This window comes from Trichoderma asperellum, chromosome 3 (genome assembly GCF_020647865.1).
Source record: "Trichoderma asperellum chromosome 3, complete sequence".
In the NCBI taxonomy this organism is placed as follows: domain Eukaryota; kingdom Fungi; phylum Ascomycota; class Sordariomycetes; order Hypocreales; family Hypocreaceae; genus Trichoderma; species Trichoderma asperellum.
Window position 1 is genome coordinate 4,497,861 of NC_089417.1, and position 24,029 is coordinate 4,521,889.

A 24,029-nucleotide genomic window follows, 5' to 3' on the forward strand; every position below is an offset into this window, starting at 1 on the left:
GGATCGCCTAAACAAGCCCCCTTGCATAGGCAGGCGCAGATGGCCATTAGTTAGCACAGCACAGCACTTACTGTGCAGATTCCCCGCTCTCCGCGGGGCAGCTCAGCGCTACGACATCACTTGGCTTGTAGCTCGTGATGAAAGCTCTCTAATCCAATATCAGATGACTCTGCCTCGTCGCCTGCCTGCAGCTCGAACCTTGCACCTACACGACATAAAATCGCCAAATCTGTCGCCAGCTACAAGCCCACAAATACATACTGCTGACGACTGCACCATCCATAGCGACTAGTTTGCTGAGCTCGAACGAAATACAAGGCGTAACTTGCAAAGGAGCCGTTGCCATGGACGAGCCGCTTCAGTTCGTGCCGTTTACCTCCGAGATCGAGCTGCCGTTCTACTCGGCGCTCTTCTCGTCCAAGCTAGAATATGACAAGCTCGACGACTCTGCGCGTAGGCTGATGGGCGTGTACGAGCCGCGCGATGTGGATCCAGATGCAAGCTCCAAGCTGCAGATTCTCGGCAGTGCTTTGACAAACACCGAGTGCGTCTTTCGCCGTGACTGTAAGACTTGATAGGTTTCCTAAGCTGACAGGTGTGATACGTAGTCCCCCTCTCGGGAAAGCAAGGGCTGAAGGCATCATTAAGAATGTTAATACCATCGAGGATTTCAGAAACACCGACAAGGCGGCCATGTTGAAGCTGGCGGGCAGGCAGATATGGGACGCCATTAACGACGGAAGCATATACTCTGTCCCCTCGCTACTCTCGTCCTTTATCATATTATCATACGCCGACCTCAAAAAATACAGGTTCATATACTGGTGTGCGTTTCCCGCGCTGCACTCGGATGCGCAGTGGAAGCGAGCCGGGCCTGTTCAGCGCCTCACTTCGGATGAGACAACGGCTCTCTTGGATCGAGTAGGCACGTGGCGATACATAGTCGATAAGCGCGAGCATGGATTCTTCTTGGCCAAGAAAATATGGGGGGAGAAGCCAGCAGATTTGAGCGAACACGACCCTGCGCATAAGATTCCGTACAGATGGGAGGTGGCCTCGCTGCGGAATTTTGAAGATGGCTTTTTCGATGGTGTTGCAGAGAAAGATCGATTTGTTACGTTTTTGGACCCATCAACATTCTCTGAAGGTCCGTCATGGCCTCTTCGCAATCTCTTGATCCTGATTCGCCACCGGTTCCGCCTGTCCAAGATCAATATTCTGTGCTTCAGAGATGAGTGGTCTCGACGACACGAGGCCAAAAGCATCATTATACCCATCAAGATGGACCCTGTTGAAAACATGGAAATCAAGGAAATGCCTAAAGTTACTGGCTGGGAACGAGCCAAGAACGGTAAACTTCAAGCACAGCTGGCCAACTTGGGCGAATACATGGATCCAACTCGACTGGCAGATTCATCAGTCGATTTGAATCTCAAGCTCATGAAGTGGCGACTTGCCCCAGACCTAAACCTCGACATAATCAAGGAAACAAAGTGTCTACTCCTAGGCGCCGGGACCTTGGGAGGTTATGTTTCAAGAAATTTGATGGGATGGGGTGTAAGGAAAATCACATTTGTTGACTACGGCAGCGTATCCTTTTCAAACCCAGTTCGCCAGCCGCTGTTTGAGTACGAAGACTGTCTCAACGGTGGTAGGCCAAAGGCGAACCAAGCCGCCGAAATGCTGAAGAGGATATATCCAGGCGTGGACGCCGAAGGTCACTCCTTCTCCGTGCCGATGCTCGGTCACGCCCTCACTGATGAAGCGAAGACGAAAGCCGACTACGACAAGCTTGAAGCCCTAATCAATGCTCACGACGTCATCTTCTTGCTGATGGACACTCGTGAGTCTCGATGGCTACCGACAGTAATGGGAAAGGCAGCCGGAAAGATTGTCATGAATGCCGCTCTTGGATTTGACTCCTATGTCGTTATGCGACACGGCGCCGAAGCCACGCACGAAGGTCAAGATACTCTCGGATGCTACTTTTGCAACGACGTCGTCGCCCCAGCTGATGTAAGTTTCCCTTGAAAGTTTCTCGCTTCATTCTTCAAAATCTGACCACCTTTTCAACGTGTAGTCTATGAAGGACCAGACTCTTGACCAGCAGTGCACTGTGACTCGACCCGGAGTTGCTGCCATTGCTTCCGCACTTTTGGTTGAACTTCTTACAAGCCTCTTGCAGCATCCCTTGAAGCATAGTGCCCCTGCTCCCCAACCAAGACAGGGAGTTACCCTTGAGAGGGACCCCCCTGATCATCCACTCGGACTCGTGCCGCACCAAGTCAGAGGCTACGTATCTACTTTCCAGAATATCGTAATCCGCGGCCAATCTTATGATAGCTGTAGCGCCTGTAGTCCCAAGATTCTGGACGCCTTCCGCACTGATGGATGGAGCTTTGTCAAGAAAGCTCTCGAGGAAAAGAACTACGTCGCCGAACTGTCAGGTCTCGCCGAAGTCCAGCGTAGAGCTGAAGAGCTGAACGATCAGCTCGACTGGGACGACGACGAAGCAGCTGAAGAGGAGGGCGACGGAGAGCTCCTCTAAGGCCTAGCAAGCAAAAAGGCATTCGTTTCTTTTTCTCTTCTTACTCAGATGGTGGTAAAACTCCATGCTTAGTGTTCAATTTGGTAGAAGGCACAGGGAATGGGAAATTCTTAGAATTGGCGCTCGTGTTTTTTTTTTTTTTTTTTTTTTTTTTTTTTTTTTTTTTTGTTTTGTTTTTATATATATGACTTTCTTGGTATTTTTGTCTATAGTGGCTTGTTTCTGAACTTTGACCTATCACAAAGAGTCGGCTTTTGTATGTAAAGCATTGAATGTTTGTATTAGTCTTATCAATGGAGTCACTCTGTGCACGCTCATCTGCTTTGCCTTTTTTTGTCCATCAACTCTCATCTTTTGATTTGGAAAGCTGTCATGCCTGTATAGATAGTAACAGTGACGGCAAAGTCAACAATCAGATCGGTTCCGTGGTCTAGTTGGTTATGACATTTCGTTAACAGTTAGTTGACACCACCGAAAAGGTCCCCGGTTCGAGCCCGGGCGGAATCACCATCTTTCTTTTTGCACTGCATCAAACCTCGATTGGCTCTGTGGATATCCCTTGCTTTTTTCTTTTTTTTTTTTCTTCACCCTTGCAGCAGACATTCGCAAAGTTCGTCGTGTCCGACTGAGGTGGGGAGGGAGTTCGTATGCAGACTCATGGGCTTCTTCTACTCACTTCACTATTAGCAGGCGCCAGTTCACTTTCATCGCGAAATGTCACTGGCATTGAACAAAGCACAGGAAATATACAAGCTTAAAAAAAAAAGAGGATTTGTGATTAAGAGGTCGTCGGGTATCAATATATTATTATAATAGCCAAACCTGATGCCCCCGGCAAACAGGCCGCCCCTGCATCCAGCCGACAAAAAGGAAGAGAGAAAACAAAATCCAGAAAAGACCGTTGACTGTCATTACCACATCTATAACCAGCCAGGTGGTGAGCTGGCGACCATTACCACAGCACTCCTTGGCAAGCGCATATCCATTCTAAAAAGACTTGCCAGTCAAATCGATTAAAAGGTGACAGACAGCTGATGCACAGCACACATAATGCAGTGCGGCGTCATGGATCTGAGCTGGCGGATACGAGAGTGGTGGAGGTGCTTAGTACTTCAATATGATGTACAGAGCGTGGATGATTCCGGGGATGTAACCTAATGTGGTATCGTATTAGCCAATCATCCAGCATGTGAAAGCAGTCGTGACGTGATGTTTTGCTATTAGTGAAACGGGGGCAGTGAATAGCTTATACATACCCAGGATTGTGAGCAGGACGTTGATCAAGAAGTCGGCACCGCAGCCTCGCTCGAGGATGACACCTACGGGCGGCAGAATGATGGCAACAATGATCTTGGCGATATCGCTGAGTGAGAGAAGACATTGTTAGTATTCCAAAGCTGTCGACGGATGACTGGTTCTTCTCCGTATCGTCAAGCTCCCAGGCTGGCATCGCTGTGACGAGGTGCTGTCGCTTGAGAGCCGCGAGCTGCGGGGAAGAGCGTGACGGAAGCTACGGGACGTCATGCTCGGAGCTTACCTGGATGTGAACGGCATGGTGAATAGTGCTGGAAGCTCAAGAAGCTGTTGATATATACGAGTGTTGTCGAGTCGTAGCAGAGAGGCCTTGGATGGCTCCTGTGTATAAGTGTTTTTGTGATGGTGATGGAGGAGAGAAGAAAGATTTCTAGTCGGGAATAACCTGAACGCAGTGAGGCACAACTGGGAGAGGAGATGGAGATGGCAAGAAGGTTTCTGCGAAGCCTGTACTATTTATTGCCAGTCATCTTGGCGCTTTCCATGCATTCCGGCCGAGCAGAGCAGAGAAACTGGTTTCCATGTTGCGTCATCGGCAGGTCAAGCCACAGAAGCATGAAAGGGCGAGGCAAAGCCGCGAGCAGTTTAGCTACATACATGTCATGTAGCTGATCTGATGGCATTCCAAGGTTGACTGGTGGTCTGCTCATGTCAGGGCTACGCGCCACAAGTGTCCCCGGAACAAGCTTGAATGCTGCACTGGAACAACCGCTGCAAACTATGCCATCATGGACCTTAGCTTTTTTTTTTGCCTTCTGGCAGCGCAGTAGAACCAATTGATACGTCATGACGTTTTTAAGCGTGCTGCAGACCCCTGTCTAGTGCTTGCTTGGCCATGCAGGCTGGGCTGGGGGGTGGTTGATCAAGTGTGCTTGCACCGCCACAGATTGATTGATTGTGAGCTGCTGCCAAGCTGTGACAGTGATGGGCGAAACAGCAAACGTTAGCGTAAGAGAGAGTTGTTAGCTGCTCACGCCACAACATGACGACAAAAACACAGGCTGATTGGCGCTTTTGGGGGGTGGATCTGGGAGCAGCAAAGCACCAGCCACACCTGCCAGGGATTAGAGGAGATGCGCATTTCCGTGTGAGCCGATGCGGCTTGCCTCACGTACGTAGGAGTGACCTCAGCTGCTCTGCGATGAAATCGCTTTTTCCAGCACTAGGTTGGCCCCTTTTCCAGAAGCGTTCATGGCGGGTAGTCTTGACTTATCCTTAGAATTTAGAATTATCCTGCTGCTTCTGCCTTAGCACCAGCAAAAAAACCCGTCTCGGCTGGACAAAAGTGGCTCGACGTGACATGTGCGCGCGCTGCTTGGCTGGGCTGATAGCGAATGATGGAATGGGATTGGATTGGATGGATGGATGGATGCTGTATCGCTGCCCAGCGAAATTACTCCGAGCTCCGTGCGAGCCGAGAACCGCCAAAGTTTTTTTTTGTTGTTGTTTGTTTTTTATTTTACTAATTGGGTTCGCAGAAACCTGCGGTGGCGGCCGGGCGAGTGAGATGGTTGTAATCACCGGGCCATACATGTGTCGTCGCCAAGCTGAGAGGGCGGAAGTGGCTGGCGTCGCTCCAAGATAGCTGGACTAAACTTGTTCTGCGGGCGCCCTATTCCCAGTGTCAAATCTATCCAACCAACGAACAGCTGCGACGCAAAAAGGAGGGTGTGCTGTAATTACAGCCATGTATTGTTAAAAAAGATTTTAACGGTCCAGCTAGCTGCTTCGTGCCTATTAGAAAGTAAACCACTGCCGCTAGCTACCTACTATAGTATTACTATATCATTTTCTCTATCCGTGTATAAGCCAATTAACCTCAAACTCAGAGATTAGTTCCTCGTAATGCTTGCCTCAGCACACGATGGCAACTGTTTTCCCCAACAATACGCTCCGTTACATGACGCCCAATGATAGATGCCCCATCCTACTGTGCCTCTCCCTACTCCTCCTTGGCGGGGGGCGCAGTTCCGCCGATTCGCTTGCCGTAGAACACAGTGCCTGACAACCAGCTGCCAACACACGAGCCTGCGTACAGGCCGCAGACGATAGTCACCGGCCACGTCTGCCAGTCCCGATCCCAGTCCAGGGGGATAGGCACCGCGCCCAACCATGCGCCAAGCACTGCGCCAAGCAGCCCGCCCAGCGTCTCGTCCAGAGGCGCAGACACGCCAGCCACCGCAACCAGGGACTGATTATCCACTCCGCGTGCGTAGATGATAGGGAAGACACCGAGGAGGGCGAAGTGAGCAGCGCAGAGGAAGGTTTCCAGAACGTGGTCTAGGAGCGGCGCGCCGAAGAGGATGAAGAGAGCGTGGATAACGGGGGTTGAAATCGTAGTGAGGACGAGGGCGAGGAGAGCAGTCTACAGAAGAAAGGCGCACCAATGTTAGCATAATCTCGTTTCTACCCAATGCAACAATGTGTATTCATCAATTGAGTGGGAGCTGCGCACCACCAGGGAGCTCGTTCCGGCCGCCTCCGGCTTCTTCTTCTCGCCAGGACGGGGCTTCTTGGCTGCCTTTGCCTGCTGAGAGCCCGCAGCCGGCAGGCACAGCACCACATATGCCACCTGGACGACCGCCACGACAGGCACGGCGGTTTGCAACGTCAGGGCTGGCTGTGCCACCAGCTCGTTGAATTGAGCTGCCAGCAGCCCCAGCAGGACAGCTACTCGGCCGAAAGAGACACCCTTGGACAAGGCATTGTTGAACGTCGGGACGGCGGCGATGGCAGCTTTCGGCTTGGTGTCGGTGGCCTGGGCCGACGAGCCCTTTACCAGTGCTGACGACATGGTGATGGGATCTACCAGCGGCATTATCGTGTTCTCTGGGACTGAGCTGGTTTTGGAAATGGAAGCTTCCGAGGCAAGGTTTGGTAAAGATCCGAGTCACGTGACCGTATGCTTGGAGCTGAGTCTCTTGCACTGACTCGCTCATAACACGAAGCAAGATGGAGCTGAATTATTACAAAAAAAAAAGGAGAAGAAAAGATCAAAGATAAAGAGGTACAATTTATCAATCTTTCCATCCATCTTTCATTTATAAACCAATAGATTGGGAATATCTTACTTTCCAAAGATCCACCAAATTCAAGCGTATCCCTAGTATAATCCATGATTCAACCACTCCCTCGTTCCATTACTTGAACCCACATGTCAGAGATGGTAAACAATCCAAGGTTGTTCAAAGCCGTCCACGGCTTCGTTGGGTTAAGTATGGCAATATCGAAATTACGAAGAAGCTATTATATCATTGTCAGCAATTCGGTGAGAAGCTAAATCCTGCCTTTCAGCCCCCCTTTTCGCAACCAAAACGTACCTCAAAAACAACCTTCTCAAGCTCTATCCGAGCGACATCTTTGCCCAAACACTGCCACTTTCCATAACCAAAGATCAATTCGTTTGTGCGGAGCATGGTGGCAAGTTTGTCCTTGTCATCTTCGAACCAACGTTCTGGACGGAAGGCCTTGGCGTCTTCGCCATAAATCTCGGTGCTACGGTGCATTGCGAGCGCAGAATATCCGATGTAAGCACCTCCAGGTAAGAATATGTCCTTACCATCGATATTTACAGTGTCGCCTCCGGGTGGAATATCTCGAGAAAAGATGTTTGCAACAGGGGGCCAGACTCGCATAGCTTCACGGATGGTGGCTTGGAGGTATGGGAGTTGTTTTGCCACACTGTGAGTGATGAAGCCGTCTTGGGGTGCTTTACCGTCTCGAACTGCTTCATCAATTTCTTTCTGAAGCTTGGCATATACTCGAGGATTTGTTATGACGTGGAGCAAAGTGCATCGAATACCGCTTGCAGTGGTATCAGAACCAGCAACGATCTGCTCGAGAGCCTCGGAGCGTAGGTCATCGCCTAATACGCCGTGACGGATAAATGATGCCAACATATCGGATTTCTTGTCTGTTGGATTCTGGAGTCGCTCGTCAACATGGCGGAAGCAAGCTGCCATCAGCCTGCCGAACCCCTTGCTGTCCTCTGCCGACGGAGCTATAAAACGGCCGATGAAAGGGGCCTGCGCGATCCAGCTGAAGCCTAGCGCAGCTGCAAAGTTGGCTATACGAAGTCCTTCCTCGCTAGACTGGAGAAAATTCTCTACATCGGCATCCCTCTGCAGCATGCCGAATGTCTTACCCGTTCCCACGGCGCTTATGACATCCAGTGTGAAGAACTGGACTTTTCGTGCTAGGTCCATGGGCACAACTTTGGCTGTTGTGGAAACGTACTTGGATTTCACCAAGTCGAGAAAATCCCGAAGACGCTGGTCAATGGAATCTTCGATATCGAGGTTTTCTCTCCCGGAATACTTGGAGTTTGCGTGATGATCAGTAAAATCCTTCATTAGTGACACGACGACAACATACACCTGGAGCCAATTGCTTCCTTCGATTATCATGCTTTGCATTATCGGACTGCGAAAAGACGTTGTCACGTCGATACTCGATGCGGCAAGCTGAGTAGTACCACTCAGAACGTTTATAACCAGGCGAGTTGTTCACATGAGTCCACACGTCCGGAGACGAGGTGACCAGGATATTTGGCGCAACTCTTGCTATTGGGCCTATCATTCACCATACAATAATCGCAATTAGCAAAGATTCAACTCGTCAGAACGGATCGCGTTTGCTATCTACTAAAAAAAGGGGGAGGAGTTCAATATCGAACCATATTTCTCGCAGACTTCCCCATAAAACTCATGACATCTCTGTTGAAGCAAAGCTTTTCTATGAGGCCAATTGGTGAAATTGGTCAAAAAAGGGCCGCGGAAGGACCTTAGTCTCGCCCACGCAGTGATTCTCCCTGTGATGAAGTATACGAGGAGACCGCCAATGAGCAGGACGAAGTATCCTGGAATTCTGGCAAATTCGTCCATTATCACGCATCTACATATGGAATAGAGCCTGTCATATAAGTAGCCGATGATTCCGAGAAGATTTGAAATTTCTGTAAATTTCTAAAACACCGCTTTGTCCCTCCTGCAAGCGGCGACCAACTGCATTTACACTGTGGAGCGGAGCAAAGATGGAGAAGCGCCCGCCGCTAGACTCTTCGCGGGGCGGCCCGAACCAGGTCTTTAGATGTAGCGTAGAAAAAAGGCGAATCAAAGAAAGAAACGATGAAGTTGGTATGCTCTTCCAAAAATGAAAAAGAAAAAAAAAAGAATTATGGAAAGAGGGGACAAAGAGAAAAGATAGCAGAGTAAAGACGTACTCATAGTGCTCTGTACGACCAAAGGATGGGCGCCATTACGTCTTTTCCTCTCTTCGCATGTGTTACTACCACTGCCACTACTAGCAGTGCCTACTGGTGGAAATATTATTACAGAATACTGTCTCGCTTTACGATCGAGAAGGCACAATAAAGGTGCAGTAGCGTCGGCAGAGTGCTTACTTTATGACACTTTCTTGAGTGCGCTACAGAGTCCAGGATGTTACGATAGTCCCGCGACCCGGGCTTGTTGAAGATGCGGCTAGAGCACTACTAGGTAGTGGAGGGAACAGGGTCTCGGATTATCCAAGTTGCTGCTTGTTACGGAACTATGAGCTTATTTGTATTATATAGACTATTGTTTTAGCGTGCATGAGCTGAAGAGTTTCATGACATGGATGCTTGATTATGCATGCCCTCTCTCCCCCCAACGCTTCGCCATTCATCAGGGGCACATTGAGCATACTTGTGATTAATTCCACATAAAACCACTAGACTTCAATTGTGCTAGCTAATACGGACCTGCACCTATCTATTACTAAATATCGTCTATTAGCCCTTGATTATAGGTCATACTATGCGAGCAAAGGGTATTAGCTACTCGCTATTACATGTTAAATAGGATAGCTTAGTTGTGGTGCTTGGCGGATAGCAGGCTAGGCTATAGCAACGCAAACGAGGGAAGATTTGTCTATAATAATATATCCCATCATAAGATGCAGGGTTTCCAACAGTTGGGCCAATGAGACGCGGTGTGGTATATAAACCCAGTATCATCTACAGCCTTGCAAGGGTCAAACAAGAGGGAGCATAAATTCAAGTAAAGTACAAAAGGCTCGAGCGACCAGCTGTATTATAAGCAATCAATCATTCGGTCCAATATTGCATCTCATAAAACAGATTCCATGATGGCAAATACAGGGGAAAATAACACGCAGTGTGACATTGCCGTCAAGTCATGCAGCCACCCACCCTGTTGGCCACGTGGAGTGGTGGCACGAACGCTTCCTTGATGGGCATAGCCTTGAGTGACAGCTCTTATAATCTTGTGCAGGGATTGCTTTTGTCACAATTTTCAACATGAACGCTAGAGAAAAAGGAAAGAAAAAAAAAAAAAATGGCCGTGGGGTAGTGAGATAGAAAAAGCAAGGAAAAATACAACGAAAGTAAACAAAATTTACTCTCCGGTCAACGGCTTTCGTGAAAAGACATTTGTGCTGTACTCGTGCATTAGCAATTACGTTATCTACAGGAGAAAAAGAGGGGGAATTCAAAAACACGAGGCACATACCATATATAGTACGGTCTAATCTTGTGGTTGTGCAAACTTTTGCGCATTTCAGAGACAAAGACCTGGACCTCGATGTAGTCCCAGCCCATGATCTCCTTGAGCATGAAGAGCGCAAACCCTTCCAGGCTCTCGTCCAGAAAAGCAAGGCTGTACGCCCCAATCTGCTTCATGGTGGGATCGCTGCTCCAGGCACCGATTGGGACGGAGTAGTTCTTCTCGACAACGTCCACGTAGCCCGCCTCCTGCATCAACCGGCGCATTTGCCCGCCCTCGCCGATCCGCAGCGTCTTCCCCATGCGCTCAGAGGCCTCGAAGAATATATTTGCCCAGCGCTTGAAGATGTGCTTTGGGTCGTCTCGGATTTCGGGCACGTCGCTCAGCACCATGATGTTGTACTCAAAGTTCTCGATCCAGCCTCCCGGCATGGTCGCTCGGTATGCCTGCTTGTAGAGCGCGCCCCAGTCGCTGATGCTGCCGTAGAGCCCTCGGATGTGGATGTAGTCGAATGATTCGGGCTCATAGGTCCATTCGAGCTGCGCGTCTTCAATGTGGAACATGCAGTTTGGCGGCACCCACATGGGCTGGATGGGGCTGATGTCGGTTCCTATGATCTCGGCGGACGGGTATGCGTCGGACATGTCGATGGCCCAGATGCCTGTTCCGGTGCCAACGTCAAGAACTCTGGTGGGGGGTTTGGACAGGGGCGCCTCGAATAGTTTGTCGCCGAGGACCATGGTAATGAAGTGGTGCGAGATGTCGAGCCCATCGTTCTGTCGCTCGTCGTTGGGGCCCCAGTATTGGGTCGTCTTGGAGTTTTGGTATGTGCGCCCGTGGATGTTGCGATAATCGTAGATGCTGTCGGTGAGAGAAGCGGTGGATGAGGCGCTGCAGAAGTGGTTGCCCAGTTAATATGGCTCGGCGCATGGAACATATATCGCGCAGTGCTCAGGTCGACCTACTTGTCATCCTCGTCATCTTCTACGCCAGAGTCGCCCTCTTCATTCTCATTATCGTGCTATTGCGTTCCAGTCAGTACAAGTTTGGAAAATAATAATAAAAATCATAATAATCATAATCATAATCTCGCAGCTGCGACATTAGTTTGCCCAACATACAAATGGGATTTCCGTCGTAGGCACTTCGCCTGCTGCTGACGGCTGCGCAGTGTCAGGAGATATCGGCGCTGGTGGTGACTTGGTGGAGGAGCCGCCTCGTGGGCTTTTGGGGGACTTTGGGCTGGCCATTGCGACCGCGCGACTGGAGATGATGGATGATGCTGGCGCCAATGGCTGGTCTGCTGGGACGTCTATCGCCAGAGGTATCCGCGCATGCGAATTACTAACGCCGGCAAAAGACGGTTATCTCCCCTCGTGCAGAGACTGTCCGTATGCGAGTCTCGACGTGGTGTGCATGGGTTGCTTGTCACTGCGCGCAAGCAGGCTGTGGGCTCTATTAGCAGCCTTTTAGCGCAGGGAGCTGCCGTCAATCCTGGCATCTTTGGCGAGCCAGCCAAGGACTAAGCCTGGAAGACGGCGGCTATCGACGCAATTTGCCTAGTTGGTGCGTGTAGGCACGTCTAAAGGGCCCGTTTTTGATGCCAATTCCACATGCAGATTTGACATTGTTCGATTGGCACTCTGGATATCTATTCTAGAAAGACGGCACCCGATAAAGACGCCTGCCACAGCACCTATCGGTAATCTAGCCGCTAATTCTCGAAAACCAAGTACATATAACTAGCACCGCCTTGTATTGCGTGAATTTACCTGCCCATGCATAAACCACCTGTCATCAAAGGCACGTCTTCTTGCAGGATTGTATTGCCAAAAATATCAGCTTTAGCTTTTCGAATCATAGGTAGGGTCTAGGAATCAATCTCTCCCTGCTCGTAGCTCTTCTCTGTGCCAAAAAATGGTATTTTTTTTTTAAAAAAAAAAACGAGAAATAGCAAATAGTGTTTCAGCTCTTGTAAATTTCGTATTATAATATGTTTGCTCTGGTTGTGCGGAGGATCGTATACCCTGTACTACCTATGATGGGCAAGGAGCTTGTCTTAGCCCATCTGCAGTGTTTGCTTCTTTGAGTGAGCTAGACAATTGTTTTTATTGTTCTTCCTTACTTTCCTTTTTCTTTTCCTCTTTTTGCCCTAATTTGCCGGTAGGCGTAATCATAGTCTTTGCTCAATGCGGAAGCAGCATTCCCACAGTCTGTATTGTATAACAAAAACTACATGTAGGGAAAGCTGCATACATCCTCCCTAGAGTTAGCCTCAGAACATATGGCCTGAGTACACCGTTGAACGGCGCCATTACCAGAAGTCTACCACAAATAGTAGAATATGCAGAGAGAAGAAACAAAAAGATTACAAATAGAGACCATCTCCAAGTGAAAAGATGAGTGTGTCGTTTAGCCTTCTTTTGTCTTTGTTTGCCCTGCAACTAGTATTTCAATACCGTATCTGTAGTTATAACCCGCTGTCTCTCTCCATTCTCCCGCAACTCATACCGAAAGTCCTCCGTGAGTTGCCAACCTGAATCTTCTCTTGCAAGGCATTGGTGAGGTCATATTTTCCAAGCTTACGAAGTCGTGCAACTGCTATCTTGGAATAGAACATACCTAGCTGGGTTTTGAGCCACGTGCACAAATGGAAATCGAGGCGAAGACAACAGATCGGCGCTGGCCGAACCTGATCCCCTGAGTGGATATCGGGGAGTGCGCCGCTGCGGCTAGAACTGGACGCTCAGCTGATGCCGCAGTCGCCGCAAAACCGCTAAGCAATCCGCTTTAATCCCTTCACAATGCCTTAGCTGTAGTAGAGACGAGATGGAATCGCCTGATGACTCCTCTGTATGGAGCCGAGCATGTTTTGAATCGGAATGCGCATTGTGGCCGCAGCGGTGTTGAAAGACCTGTTGATGTTTTGTGGTTTGCCCAGATCTCTTGAATAGCGCCATCTACACCAGATGCATCTGAGTCCATGGCTTGCTAGCAGAATCGCTATAGATGGCTCTTCCTATGCAAGGACAACACACCACTTCTCAGGATCTCTGTGATCTGAATATTAATTGCCTTGTTCTGATTTGACGCCTCAGGCGACTTCCCCAGATTACGTATAGAAGCACAAGGGCAAACCCGGCCTCTCGGCGGTGCGGCCACTGAGGAGTGGTATGATAATCCTGCAACCTCGCCTTCTTCGGGCGCGAATCTTAGGCAAATCTGCTCATAATAGGAAACTGCAGAGGCGCACAGGAGGCTATTATGAGGCCAGAATATTCCACATTGGGAGGTCCCGGGCGTCAGTCATTAGGCGACTGTGTCTCCACGGCCGCCCGACCTTCTGGATCGCTACTTTCAAAGCAAAAGGTAAAAATCGTAAACGCCAGCGGCCAGCCAATGGCTCCCCCCTCTCCGGTATACTCCGGAGTGGCACCACCGACCGGGGTGTTGCTTTTAGTCGCTTATTCCCACAGCTCCCAGGTCAATGTGGCAGGCCTGAAAATCGTTAGCTCAAAGTTAAGGCTAGCCAATGGCTGGGCGGCTGCTTCGTAACAACGGCAGTAGTATGTCCTGACAGTGGTGTGATATTCACCCAGCTAGATGTGTGGCATCTGCCCATAATCTGCGGCAAGGGAGGCTCACGAGAGCGGAAGCAGCGCCAAATTGACATCATGAAGGTGGGAAAAAATGAAAAATCAAATTTCGGGTGGTGACTGCGCCGCATGGCGTGCGGCGACTTGCGATGGATTGCTGGGATACATAATGTCCGGATTGGAAGCCTTCTGGTTCGCTTTTGGTTTATCATCACAACATCACAAAGCAACAACACAATCCACAGGGGATTACCTCTCAACTCAATCTTGTTTTATAGTCTTCGAATATCTCTACTTACTCACATTTACCGAGTGTAATATCATCAAGACTCGAAATCGAACTTGATTGCATTTCCAATCTCCTCAACCTACAACACCGTTTGATAAACGCATCTTTCAATCACTTCTCAAGATGTCTGCCACCGTCATCACTCGTACTGCAGCCAAAACTGTTGCTCGCAGACCTGTTTCATTTGTTATGCAAATCCGAAGAATGGGACGCGCTTTTGAGCACCACCCTTATGAGCGGATTCCTGTCACCGCCAAGCCTGCAGCTCCCGACTATATGAAGGAGGTTACCTGGGTCGCGGGCAAGATCGTAACGTAAGCTGCTCTTGATAAACCAATATGGTTCATAATTTCGTTTTACTGACACTCTTTTTGCAGCTATGTTCCTACCTTTGGCCTGATGCTGGGCTGGCCTGCTCTTTGCAAGTGGGCTCTTGACGGACAAATCGGACGACTTTAAAGCATTGGTTGCGGCCATGGCATAGAACGGGACAGAAAAATTAGAATTGTCCATGTTTCGATTGTATATATACCTCGGGCGTTTGGGTGGACTTGGATATAACGCATATTTCGGCGCTACACGCATTTAAATAATGGATTTTCTTATGTTAAATCATTCTAATGTGTCATTTGCAATAACTGTAACTTCGTGATGTGTGAACTGCTTATCTCAATAACCATTCAAGGATATGCTCGCTTCTTATTCTAACTATCATTTTGTCTGTTTTCTTTATTTCTTTTTTGAACATACGCATTATTTTGGGTAAGTGGTTATGTTCTTAGGGCTAGGGATGCTCGCTAACTTCTCTCTCAAGTGTGATTATAGTTCAACGTGAAAACTTGAATACTTGTTTTGGCAAGTTCTCCAATATATGCCTGATACAGAGCAATGGATAAGTATTGCGAATAATAGTGTTGGCAGGTAACTTTACGCCAACTCACACACCTTGAGATATCCATGACTGACTGGATTCAATCCGACTAAAGAAATCATCTTGTGGCATATTATCCGATTAGCCATACATCGACTCACTACGACCTGATCATTACGAAAGAATGGCCCAGAAGCGGTAACCATTCTCTATGGCGACGTTGGAAAGAAGTCCTCGCCAATTCAAAGTATTTCATCAATTTACAACCGGAGATTCTGTATGAAAAAGACTTTATGTGTTTTTGGAAAAAATGATGAGTCAAATTCAAATTGTCTTAGCAGGCCACTAGGCTTGTGATTTCGATGAAGTTTGAAACGACACAGGGCAGGTTGCTAGAAACACAGTCGTCCAGCGTCGAAATTCTTTTGCCACGGCGTACATCCCAGAAGAATGCGATTATCATCACGGACTGCATAAGATTAAGGTGAAATAATTGGCTCAGAATACTCTCGTTCCCTCCCACAAGACGATGATGCGTTTGAGATAGGTGACGCCTTTGCTCTTGGGACGGTGGCAGCAGCTAGTATGTCTGGAGACATGGTGCGTTACCTGAAGATTTTAACGAATCAAATGCGAAAATCTTTTTGATATCCTCTGCGAGAACCAAACTAGCTGCCGTCTTGGCCATAGACCATAAGCATGCGGAATCCTTCCTTCGGGCGATGTGCCGAGTCATGTATCGGTATCCCCCCCAATTCGCCCTTCCAAAGTGGTATCTTGTGCTCTAAAATCTGACTACTTCTGCTGCTACAGATTAGGGAATATTCGCGGGAAACCTGCAAAGATGCACCTTTCTTATCCAAAGGGGGTAAATACGAAATGAAGAATCGTACGATAAAGTTGAAACCAAATTGAAGCTGAACACGCCAGATTGGCTCAAAAATTTAACAGCACAACTTACAAAAGTGTGGAATATGAACAATATATATTCATAATGCAGGCCACGAAACGATAACGACATGGCTCTACAAGACAATCTAATGGAATGACTATGGGTTTGACGGCCTCGTCTCTGACCAATCGAGGTACAGCTTGCGCTCCGAGAACCGCCAGACATCATCGGCCTCTTTCTTCAAGATATCCTGGTACCGCAAACTGGCCACATACATCTGTCGCTGGCCATCCTTTTCAGACAAATGATATGCAATGCAATATGTTTCGCCAGAAGCAGTCCTCCCGTCCGGTCCGATATCGATGGTGCTTTGTCCATTAAAGTGTGTTGTGTGGGTGTAGCCGCGCAGAAACTCGAAGACGGGCCGCAAATCCTCTTTTTTTTCGACAACTTGCGAGGGCGACGTTCCTTCTCCTTGCATGTATACTAAGAAGTTGGTTTTATCGGTAAAAAGTGACATTTGCTCTTCTGGCAAGCGGCGATCGGCGCAGTGAGCATATCGGTCGATGACATGGCGGATGGCGATTCGATCCCGCGCTTCCTCGGGGCTTAAAGAGAGATTTGATGCCATTGTGAATACTGATTTATGGTGAACAAGGACGAGCAAGAGCGATACTTTGTTTTGAGTCTTTAGCTTTGGTGATAGGTGCCGTTGGCACGTTTTTAATATTTGCAGCCATAGCGACCATCTGCATTTGGGTTTGCAAATCTTCAAAGTGAGCCTCTTGCTCTGCACATCGCTAGCATAAGCATCTAGGCACATGTAAAAGTTTGACTTCCCCAGGAGTTCTGGGCTGCCCAAATTTTATAGGCGGCGATTATCTCATCAGTCGCTGGATTAATACCCCCCTGGCACTAAACGCATCTTGATGTGGTCATCACGCATTGTTGCTTGGGTAAGACACCGCCGATTACATGGTATATCCTTTGACTTGTTAGTTATTTGCTTAGCGACTGAGGCAGCTCCGTTCATGTTTTGAATTGGGTGAAGCGACATTGTCACGTTCGGATAGGGCTACTGAGCTACATTCCGTATAAGCAATAAGCAATACTAGTAGTATAAGATCTGAGGTTCCAACCATATTACCCTGAGTAGGCGCCTATAATGCAGGCCAACTATGGGATACTACCATGCTAATTGCTAATTATATTCACGAGAACAATAGTTTGATGACTGTCTATACAGGCGTTTCCTCCAATATTATCATCGGCAACTGTGAGTTGATTCGGCAAAGCGTAAAGTGTAAGATATGACCGACATATATTAAAAACTGACATTGGCTCCAAATGGCTCAAAGGCAACCTGTAATTCCTTGAAATACTCAAACGCTGCTGGCCCAGACTCATGCAAGTATTGTACTCGGAAAATAATATGACGTCAATAGCAACATATCTAAGGCTACCATGATGCCGTGCCTGTATAATGGCCAATCATGAATATTTCAATATGGGCAGAGACATACTGGTTCTTGATGGCGATTATCATCCCGAATATCTAGCGATGCACTATACGTGTAATGCTGTAGTGCTGCCTAAAGCTGCATCGAAGACCTGGCGGCCGCTAAAATACAGGCGCTGCGTAGTGTGTGCTTAGGCAGAGAGACCATCAACATCGCAAGCGTCACGTGGGTCCGCCATTGGCCATCTCGCGTTATCACTACGCGTTACTTTGCTGACTTCTCATGACATTTTTGCTGCTTTAGCTTCAAAAAATGGCAAGTAATGTCATTGTATTATCAGATGATGACGATACAGAATCCGCTTCCGAAGATGGGTTTGAGGGAACGGCTAAACCGCCGCCTCCAAAGAGGAAAACCGAACCCGACTTAACGGAAAAGGTTCAGTGGACGGATGAATCAGACAGTGTGCCCTCCAGGCCAAAGAAACGGAAGACAAACCGTAAATCCACTAGGAAAAAGAAGGATAAGAACGACGGCCGGAATCATGGCCGTGGAGAGGATGATTCAGAGGCTTTGGACCTCCCCGACTACTTGATTGAGCGGAGGAGAGATTTTGATGCCAAGAGGAAGCTATATCATGAATCGGCGCTGATGCTACCGCCTGATTACACTGATATTGAATTCGACGAGTCAAGGAGACTTGAAGAACTGAAGGAGAGGCCAGATTTTGACCCACAAAGTGGTATCAAACCGTCTCGGCCGTACGAAGATATTGAGCTTCCCCAGTCAGGCGGTCTTATCCCAGCATCAATTGCGCAATACCTACGCGATTATCAAGTCGACGGTGTTCGATTTCTGCATAGGAAATTTGTATACCAAGAGGGAGGCATCTTAGGAGACGACATGGGTCTCGGCAAGACAGTTCAAGTCGCCGCTTTCCTAACAACCGCTTTTGGAAAAACAGGTGATGAACGAGATGGGAAGCGTCTGAGGCAAATGCGACTATTTGGCAATCGATGGTATCCCAAGATACTCATCGTCTGCCCCGGATCTCTCATTATGAATTGGAGAAATGAGCTGAGCCGATGGGGGTGGTGGCATGTAGATGTGTTCCACGGCGCAAACAAAGACGACGTGCTTGGCGCAGCTCGGGCAGGTATGCTGGAAATTATGATCACGACGTACGAGACATATAAAAACTCTCGCAGCTCCATCAACATGGTACAGTGGGATGCCATAGTCGCAGATGAATGCCATCGACTCAAAGACCGTTATTCAGAGACCACCAAAGCAATGCAGGAAGTCAACGCGCTTTGTCGGATTGGCCTAACAGGAACTGCTATCCAAAACAGATATGAAGAGCTCTGGACATTGCTGGATTGGACTAACCCGGGTCATTTTGGCACCAAGGCAGAGTGGTCAAATGCTATCACAAGACCTTTGACCGTCGGTCAGTCCCATGAGGCAACCGTTGCGCAACTGAGCCTCGCAAGGCAGACAGCGAAGAAGCTGGTGCAAAACCTCCTTCCTCGATACTTTTTGCGTCGCATGAAATCTTTGATTGCAGATCAGCTGCCGAAGAAGACTGATCGAGTGGTCTTCTGTCCCCTTACAGACTTGCAACTGAAAGCATACGAAAACTTCCTTGACAGTACAGAAGTAGCTATTTTACGGACTGCCTCAGAAGATTGTGAGCATGGAGGCAAGAAAGGTTGGTGCTGTAACCAGTTCCTCCCAAATGGCAAACGCTGGCAGAGCGCTGTTTTCCCTAGCATTATGGTTTTACAAAAGCTGGCCAACCACCTCACCCTGCTGGTGCCATTGACAACGGATTTGGAGGAGAAGCACGAACAAGAACTTGCGACACTACAGACTTGCATGCCTGACACTTGGAGAGTGTTGTATGAGAAGCGAGACCGGATTAGTAACCTGGTCAACCCGGAGTTTTGCGGCAAGTGGAAAATTCTCAAGAAACTGCTCAAGTTTTGGCATGGGGGCGGAAACAAAGTTCTGGTGTTTTCTCATAGCGTGCGATTTCTTCGCATATTGCAACATCTCTTTACCAACACAAGCTACACTGTGAGCTACCTAGACGGCTCCTTGAGCTACGAGGCGCGTCAAGATGTGGTTGACACTTTTAATTCGGATCCTACTCAGTTTGTGTTTCTGATATCGACTAAAGCTGGTGGAGTCGGGCTGAATATCACTTCAGCTAACAAGGTCGTCATCATTGACCCTCATTGGAATCCTGCATATGACTTGCAGGCTCAAGATCGAGCTTATCGGATAGGCCAAACAAGAGACGTCGAAGTGTTTCGACTAATTTCTGTTGGGACGATTGAGGAAATTGTCTACGCTCGTCAAATTTACAAGCAACAGCAAGCAAATATCGGATATACGGCCTCATCTGAGCGGCGGTATTTTCGTGGCGTTCAGCAAGATACTGAACGAAAGGGCGAAATTTTTGGACTATCAAATATTTTCACCTACCATAGCGATATGGGCTTGCTCCGCGATATTGTCAACAAGACAAACATTGCTGAGGCTAAAGCTGGGGTACATTTGGCCGATGTTGACATAGAAAAGGCTGCAAAAGATGGGGAGGATTTGGGAGTCGTCAAACGTGAAGAAGACGATGAATCAGAAGATGGAGGCTTAAGTCAGCTGGCAGATTTGTTGACCTCTAATGGCAAGCAAAAGGCTATTGACTCTAAGAAGGTCAACCGTCCCAAAAGCGACGCTGTGCAAGCCATTCTTGCGGCAGCTGGCGTAGAATACACGCACGATAATTCAGAGGTGATTGGGACTTCTAAAGTAGAGGAACAGCTTTCACGGCAGGCGGCTATGAGATTGTTTGGTGAGGGAGACCTGGCGGGGCAGGCTACTTTATTTGGTGACAGCGATGTGAATGATGGTGATGGGCTGCACAGCAAATTTAAACCGCCTGAAGATGTTTGCTTGCGGCAATTTTGTGAGATGGCCAGGGAGTTTGGCTTCGCCAATGCTACGGATTTTGCTCTTATTGTGGAAAGCTGGACAACAGAAACGAGAAGGAACTGTTTGAATTCATTCTATAAGAGACGCGAGGCTAAGCTGGAAAAAGAGGGTATCGTCAACCGCGAAAAGTCGCCGGTAGACAAGCGGGCAGAAGCCCTGAAGTTTGAGCACAAGCTAAAACCGGATGCGATGAATGATAAGGCAAGAAGCGGGGTAAAGCTCGAAAAGTTGCAGCCATGGCCTCAAGTCAAGCCCGAAGTTGTGAAAAGGGAGGAAGAGAAGGAGGAAATGACTGAGAAGATGCCGAGTGGCATAAAATACGAAATCAAAACGGAAACGACGGCTGAAGATATCACAGACGATATCAAACAGGAGAAGACGGACGCAAGAACACATAAAGTTCCTGATGAGGGGAAGCCGATACCGGGAGACGGAATGTCCAAGAGGACTTCGATATTTCTTTTGGATGAGGACGAGGACGACGAGCTTTGAGAAAGAGTTGCTGCTTACATGAGATCTTTCTATCTTTGGGTATTCGCTGCGCTGGCACACTTTTTTTCCTTCTCAAATCATGACTATTTGGTCAAAACGCCAATCTTGTGAGGTAAAACCTGATAAGGAGGCTGATCCACGGGCTGCACGAAATCGACCTCCTTGAAGATGCCAGCAGCCCTGAGACTCTTCTCCGTATCGCGACAGAGCTCACATCCTCCTAAAAAGTGCGGCCAGACGAGGTTGACAAAGCCTGGCAAGTCGAAAGCTGTTAGTTTTTGCTATGATGATAATCTGGATAGAAGCAGAGTGTGGGCGCTAACTTACGCTGATATAGACTGAGCAATGGGCCTCCGCGCCATACCTTGACGTGCTCATAGGCGTACCAGTGACCTCCTGGCTTGAGCAACTTGTATAGAAGCTTGATGTTCTTCTCAGGCTCGGGGATACTGCAGAGACAAAGGATACTGACGATGCAGTCGACGCTGCCTGGCTCAATCTTGCCATTCCAGGCAGAGGGATCGTCGACAGATTCGATACCGACAGGGACGACTTGATATATATCGTCCATACCGAGGTCCTTTACACGTTGTTCAAGCGCTTTGGCGGAAATGGGGTTAGGCTCTACGCCGTACATCTTGGTGATGTGGCCGCCTGTGGTTTTTCTGTATCGAAGGCTTTCGGTGTCGTGGGCGCTGTCGGCATTTTCGCGAAAACGGGCAAAAACGTCGGCATACATGCCGCTTCCAGCACCGACCTCGATCACCGTACCATAAACCGGGGTGCTCACGACTTCATCGTGAACTACGCCATCTTTGATACGACCTTCGAGGAGAGGAATGACGCGCTGCTCTGCATTGAGCTTGACATCTGGCCCGATGGTGGCCCAGAATGTGCCAAACAGAGCTTCTTCAAATCTTGTGAATGACAACAGAGCTCCATAGTCCTTATCACGGATGAGACCACGTATGGTGGCGGGTATATGACGGAAAGAGATACTCATGAAGTGCCATGGATCAATAATATGGATGAAGGCATCCCAGATGGTGGCCAGGGCGCCCATGGTGAGAGAGGAGAGGGTAGCCGCCCTCCAGCGCTCAGGGGACTTATATGAATGTGAATGGCACGATGGCGACTTTTATGGCGACCGCATGTGTGTATATAAGGGACCCGAGGGAAAAGAAAACGAGAGCTCAATAAAGCGAAAAGGAGAAGCAAAAGAATGAGATCCTTTAGGCTCACCAAGGGGAAAATAGAGAAGAGTGTGGGAGCCTGTTTGGATGTGGGCTTTTATACCCGGAACGCACAGTGTGCCTACTTGGCACAAGATCCTCCAAACACATACGAGCCTAGCCCTTTATCTGAGCAAACTGCGCCTTTTGCAAAACGAAGCTACGGGGGTGGGGCCGATGCTAGTGGAGTGCCCGGTCTCTGCTCCTCCACTGGTGAAGATGAGACGCTTGGAGTCGTTGCGATTATGGTGGATGAGATTTGCGATATTTGAAGGCGTACTGTTTTATTGGGTTATAGGGATGTTTTATCGCTTGGAAATACGTAAAGGCGTTTTACGCATGGAGGTCTGGGAGTCAATAATGTGGGCGAGGATCGGAACGAGTATGATGGAAAGATAGCGCGCGGCGTGATCTTGGTAATAGTATACCACAGGAAGAAGAAAATTGAACGGTGTTCATAAGGCATTTTATACTTTGGATATGAGAAGGGAAAAGGAGTTGCGACGGCCCGCTTACTTGAGAGGAGCGTTGATGCGTTTTCTGATTAGTGAGCGTAGAGTGGCCATGTTTTGCAACACTTCAGTCGTTGTGGCTGTCATTGAAAGCTTAATGGCATGCATGCTGACGATTTATTGGCTAGTGAAAGTGCATGATTGCGAAAGATGGCGAGTATAAACACTCGAACGAGGTTGAAATATATGCTCTAGCGGAATGTATCTAGAAATGTGTGTATACAGTAGATTGTGTTTCTCCGACCTGAGGGGAGGGAACTGCGTATCTGATTTCCCTGATATGAGCGCGAACGGTGCAAAAATGCCTTGTAGAAGGAGTTTCAGATTATCATCTATATCTCTTGCAATGTCTGGCTGCAATGCAATCCAGGAACAGCCTAATTAACCAACCAAGCCCTTAACGCCAAATTCAGCTTCCTGGCAATATGCTCTCCCCCATGCACTGTCTAAATGGAGAATCCTCTCCTCGCACAAAAAACCCAGCATTCTTCAAAGAAAAACCCAAATCAAAGGAAAAGAAGAAAAAGAAAAAGAAAGAAAGAAAGGACCCAATCACAACAGCTCAAAGTCGTCCAGCTCATCCCTGTACTTCATGATATTCCTCTTAATCTTGCTTCCCACCGCCCACGTCACAAAGTCCTCCGTGTTCCTCGTCACCAGGTACGCCGGGTCGGTGATCTCGTCGACGCCGACGCGCACATGCCCCTGCTCAATCAGCTTGGTGGCGGCCTGGACGGTCTCGGCCATGCGCAGCCGGGTCATGACGACGGGGAGGCGGCGTCGGGCAAAGGCGCTGACGGTGACGTTGTTCTCGACGGCGGAGAGCTTGGAGGCGGAGGAGAGGATGCCCATGTCGTAGAGCTTGTTGAGGAGGAGCTCTTCGTGTTTGCGGCGGATCGGGTTTTCGGGGGGCAGCAGGGAGAGGCGATGGGCGAGTTGGCGGATGGACTTTTTTTTGGTTTGCGCGCTGGATGTTAGCATATATGTGGATGGACATTGAGGGGATGACGAGAGAAACTCACGCCGCAGAGTCTGTTGTACTTGTGGTAGTCCTCTGGGTTCTGGATCATGTACCGCCGTCTGACGAGCTTGTCGCGGTGGTTGCTGTCTTGCTTGTATGTGAAGAAGTCGGTCTTGCGCAGGAGCTTCTGCTCGTGATGCTTGAGTTTTCGCACCATTTTGTCGGGGGGCCGCGTTGGCAGGTGGTCGCTGCTGCGGTGATTTTTTTTCTTTTGTTCGTTTCTGTTCTCTTTTGGATAAATTAAGAGACTGCTGCAGCCCAGGAAAGAGGAATTGGTTTGCTATGAAAAGTCGCTGGTCGCA

General features: G+C 48.6%; 10 protein-coding genes and 1 non-coding gene across 12 annotated transcripts; 4 read left to right on the forward strand and 7 right to left on the reverse strand.

Annotated features, from left to right (window-relative positions):
* Positions 1-138: 138 nt before the first annotated feature.
* Positions 139-2,858, forward strand: ATG7 (Autophagy protein 7). Its single transcript, XM_024901931.2, has 3 exons — positions 139-544; positions 609-2,016; positions 2,081-2,858. The coding sequence occupies exons 1-3, from the start codon at positions 345-347 to the stop codon at positions 2,546-2,548; spliced, it is 2,076 nt and encodes a 691-aa protein (XP_024760594.1). The 5' UTR covers positions 139-344; the 3' UTR covers positions 2,549-2,858.
* A 109-nt stretch (positions 2,859-2,967) lies between these two features.
* On the forward strand, positions 2,968-3,055 carry TrAFT101_006068. Its single transcript has one exon. It is a non-coding gene; the product is annotated as a tRNA-Val (tRNA).
* A 597-nt stretch (positions 3,056-3,652) lies between these two features.
* On the reverse strand, positions 3,653-4,102 carry PMP3 (plasma membrane proteolipid Pmp3; the record flags this gene model as incomplete). The annotated part of the gene is made up of 3 exons (XM_024908199.2): positions 3,653-3,702; positions 3,805-3,911; positions 4,086-4,102. The coding sequence occupies 3 exons, from the start codon at positions 4,100-4,102 to the stop codon at positions 3,653-3,655; spliced, it is 174 nt and encodes a 57-aa protein (XP_024760595.1).
* A 1,343-nt stretch (positions 4,103-5,445) lies between these two features.
* TrAFT101_006070 (uncharacterized protein) lies at positions 5,446-6,722 on the reverse strand. The gene is made up of 2 exons (XM_024908200.2): positions 6,318-6,722; positions 5,446-6,227 (listed from the first exon to the last, which is right to left on the reverse strand). The coding sequence occupies exons 1-2, from the start codon at positions 6,678-6,680 to the stop codon at positions 5,805-5,807; spliced, it is 786 nt and encodes a 261-aa protein (XP_024760597.2). The 5' UTR covers positions 6,681-6,722; the 3' UTR covers positions 5,446-5,804.
* Positions 6,723-6,830: 108 nt separating this feature from the next.
* TrAFT101_006071 (uncharacterized protein) lies at positions 6,831-8,795 on the reverse strand. 2 transcript variants are annotated; one of them, XM_024908201.2, is made up of 4 exons: positions 8,538-8,795; positions 8,237-8,433; positions 7,183-8,178; positions 6,831-7,105 (listed from the first exon to the last, which is right to left on the reverse strand). In XM_024908201.2, exons 1-4 carry the CDS (start codon positions 8,743-8,745, stop codon positions 6,983-6,985), a joined length of 1,524 nt encoding a protein of 507 aa, XP_024760598.1. In that variant the 5' UTR covers positions 8,746-8,795; the 3' UTR covers positions 6,831-6,982. The 2 variants fall into 2 exon arrangements, with proteins under 2 accessions (XP_024760598.1, XP_065983763.1); XM_066127650.1 differs by having other exon boundaries at positions 6,871-7,105; positions 8,237-8,795.
* A 776-nt stretch (positions 8,796-9,571) lies between these two features.
* TrAFT101_006072 (uncharacterized protein) lies at positions 9,572-11,840 on the reverse strand. The gene is made up of 4 exons (XM_024903945.2): positions 11,487-11,840; positions 11,331-11,386; positions 10,372-11,256; positions 9,572-10,297 (listed from the first exon to the last, which is right to left on the reverse strand). Exons 1-4 carry the CDS (start codon positions 11,613-11,615, stop codon positions 10,258-10,260), a joined length of 1,110 nt encoding a protein of 369 aa, XP_024760599.1. The 5' UTR covers positions 11,616-11,840; the 3' UTR covers positions 9,572-10,257.
* Positions 11,841-14,373: 2,533 nt separating this feature from the next.
* TrAFT101_006073 (uncharacterized protein) lies at positions 14,374-14,709 on the forward strand (the record flags this gene model as incomplete). Its single annotated transcript, XM_024903946.1, has 2 exons — positions 14,374-14,564; positions 14,628-14,709. 2 exons carry the CDS (start codon positions 14,374-14,376, stop codon positions 14,707-14,709), a joined length of 273 nt encoding a protein of 90 aa, XP_024760601.1.
* A 1,461-nt stretch (positions 14,710-16,170) lies between these two features.
* TrAFT101_006074 (uncharacterized protein) lies at positions 16,171-16,644 on the reverse strand (the record flags this gene model as incomplete). Its single annotated transcript, XM_024906727.1, has 1 exon — positions 16,171-16,644. One exon carries the CDS (start codon positions 16,642-16,644, stop codon positions 16,171-16,173), a length of 474 nt encoding a protein of 157 aa, XP_024760602.1.
* A 1,141-nt stretch (positions 16,645-17,785) lies between these two features.
* Positions 17,786-22,958, forward strand: TrAFT101_006075 (uncharacterized protein; the record flags this gene model as incomplete). The annotated part of the gene is made up of 2 exons (XM_024905648.2): positions 17,786-21,232; positions 21,300-22,958. One exon carries the CDS (start codon positions 17,786-17,788, stop codon positions 20,960-20,962), a length of 3,177 nt encoding a protein of 1,058 aa, XP_024760603.1. The 3' UTR covers positions 20,963-21,232; positions 21,300-22,958.
* On the reverse strand, positions 20,457-22,329 carry TrAFT101_006076 (uncharacterized protein). Its single transcript, XM_066127651.1, has 2 exons — positions 21,290-22,329; positions 20,457-21,215 (listed from the first exon to the last, which is right to left on the reverse strand). Exons 1-2 carry the CDS (start codon positions 22,023-22,025, stop codon positions 21,046-21,048), a joined length of 906 nt encoding a protein of 301 aa, XP_065983764.1. The 5' UTR covers positions 22,026-22,329; the 3' UTR covers positions 20,457-21,045.
* Positions 22,958-24,024, reverse strand: IMP3 (Small subunit (SSU) processome component). The gene is made up of 2 exons (XM_024908202.2): positions 23,729-24,024; positions 22,958-23,654 (listed from the first exon to the last, which is right to left on the reverse strand). The coding sequence occupies exons 1-2, from the start codon at positions 23,882-23,884 to the stop codon at positions 23,259-23,261; spliced, it is 552 nt and encodes a 183-aa protein (XP_024760605.1). The 5' UTR covers positions 23,885-24,024; the 3' UTR covers positions 22,958-23,258.
* Positions 24,025-24,029: the final 5 nt, after the last annotated feature.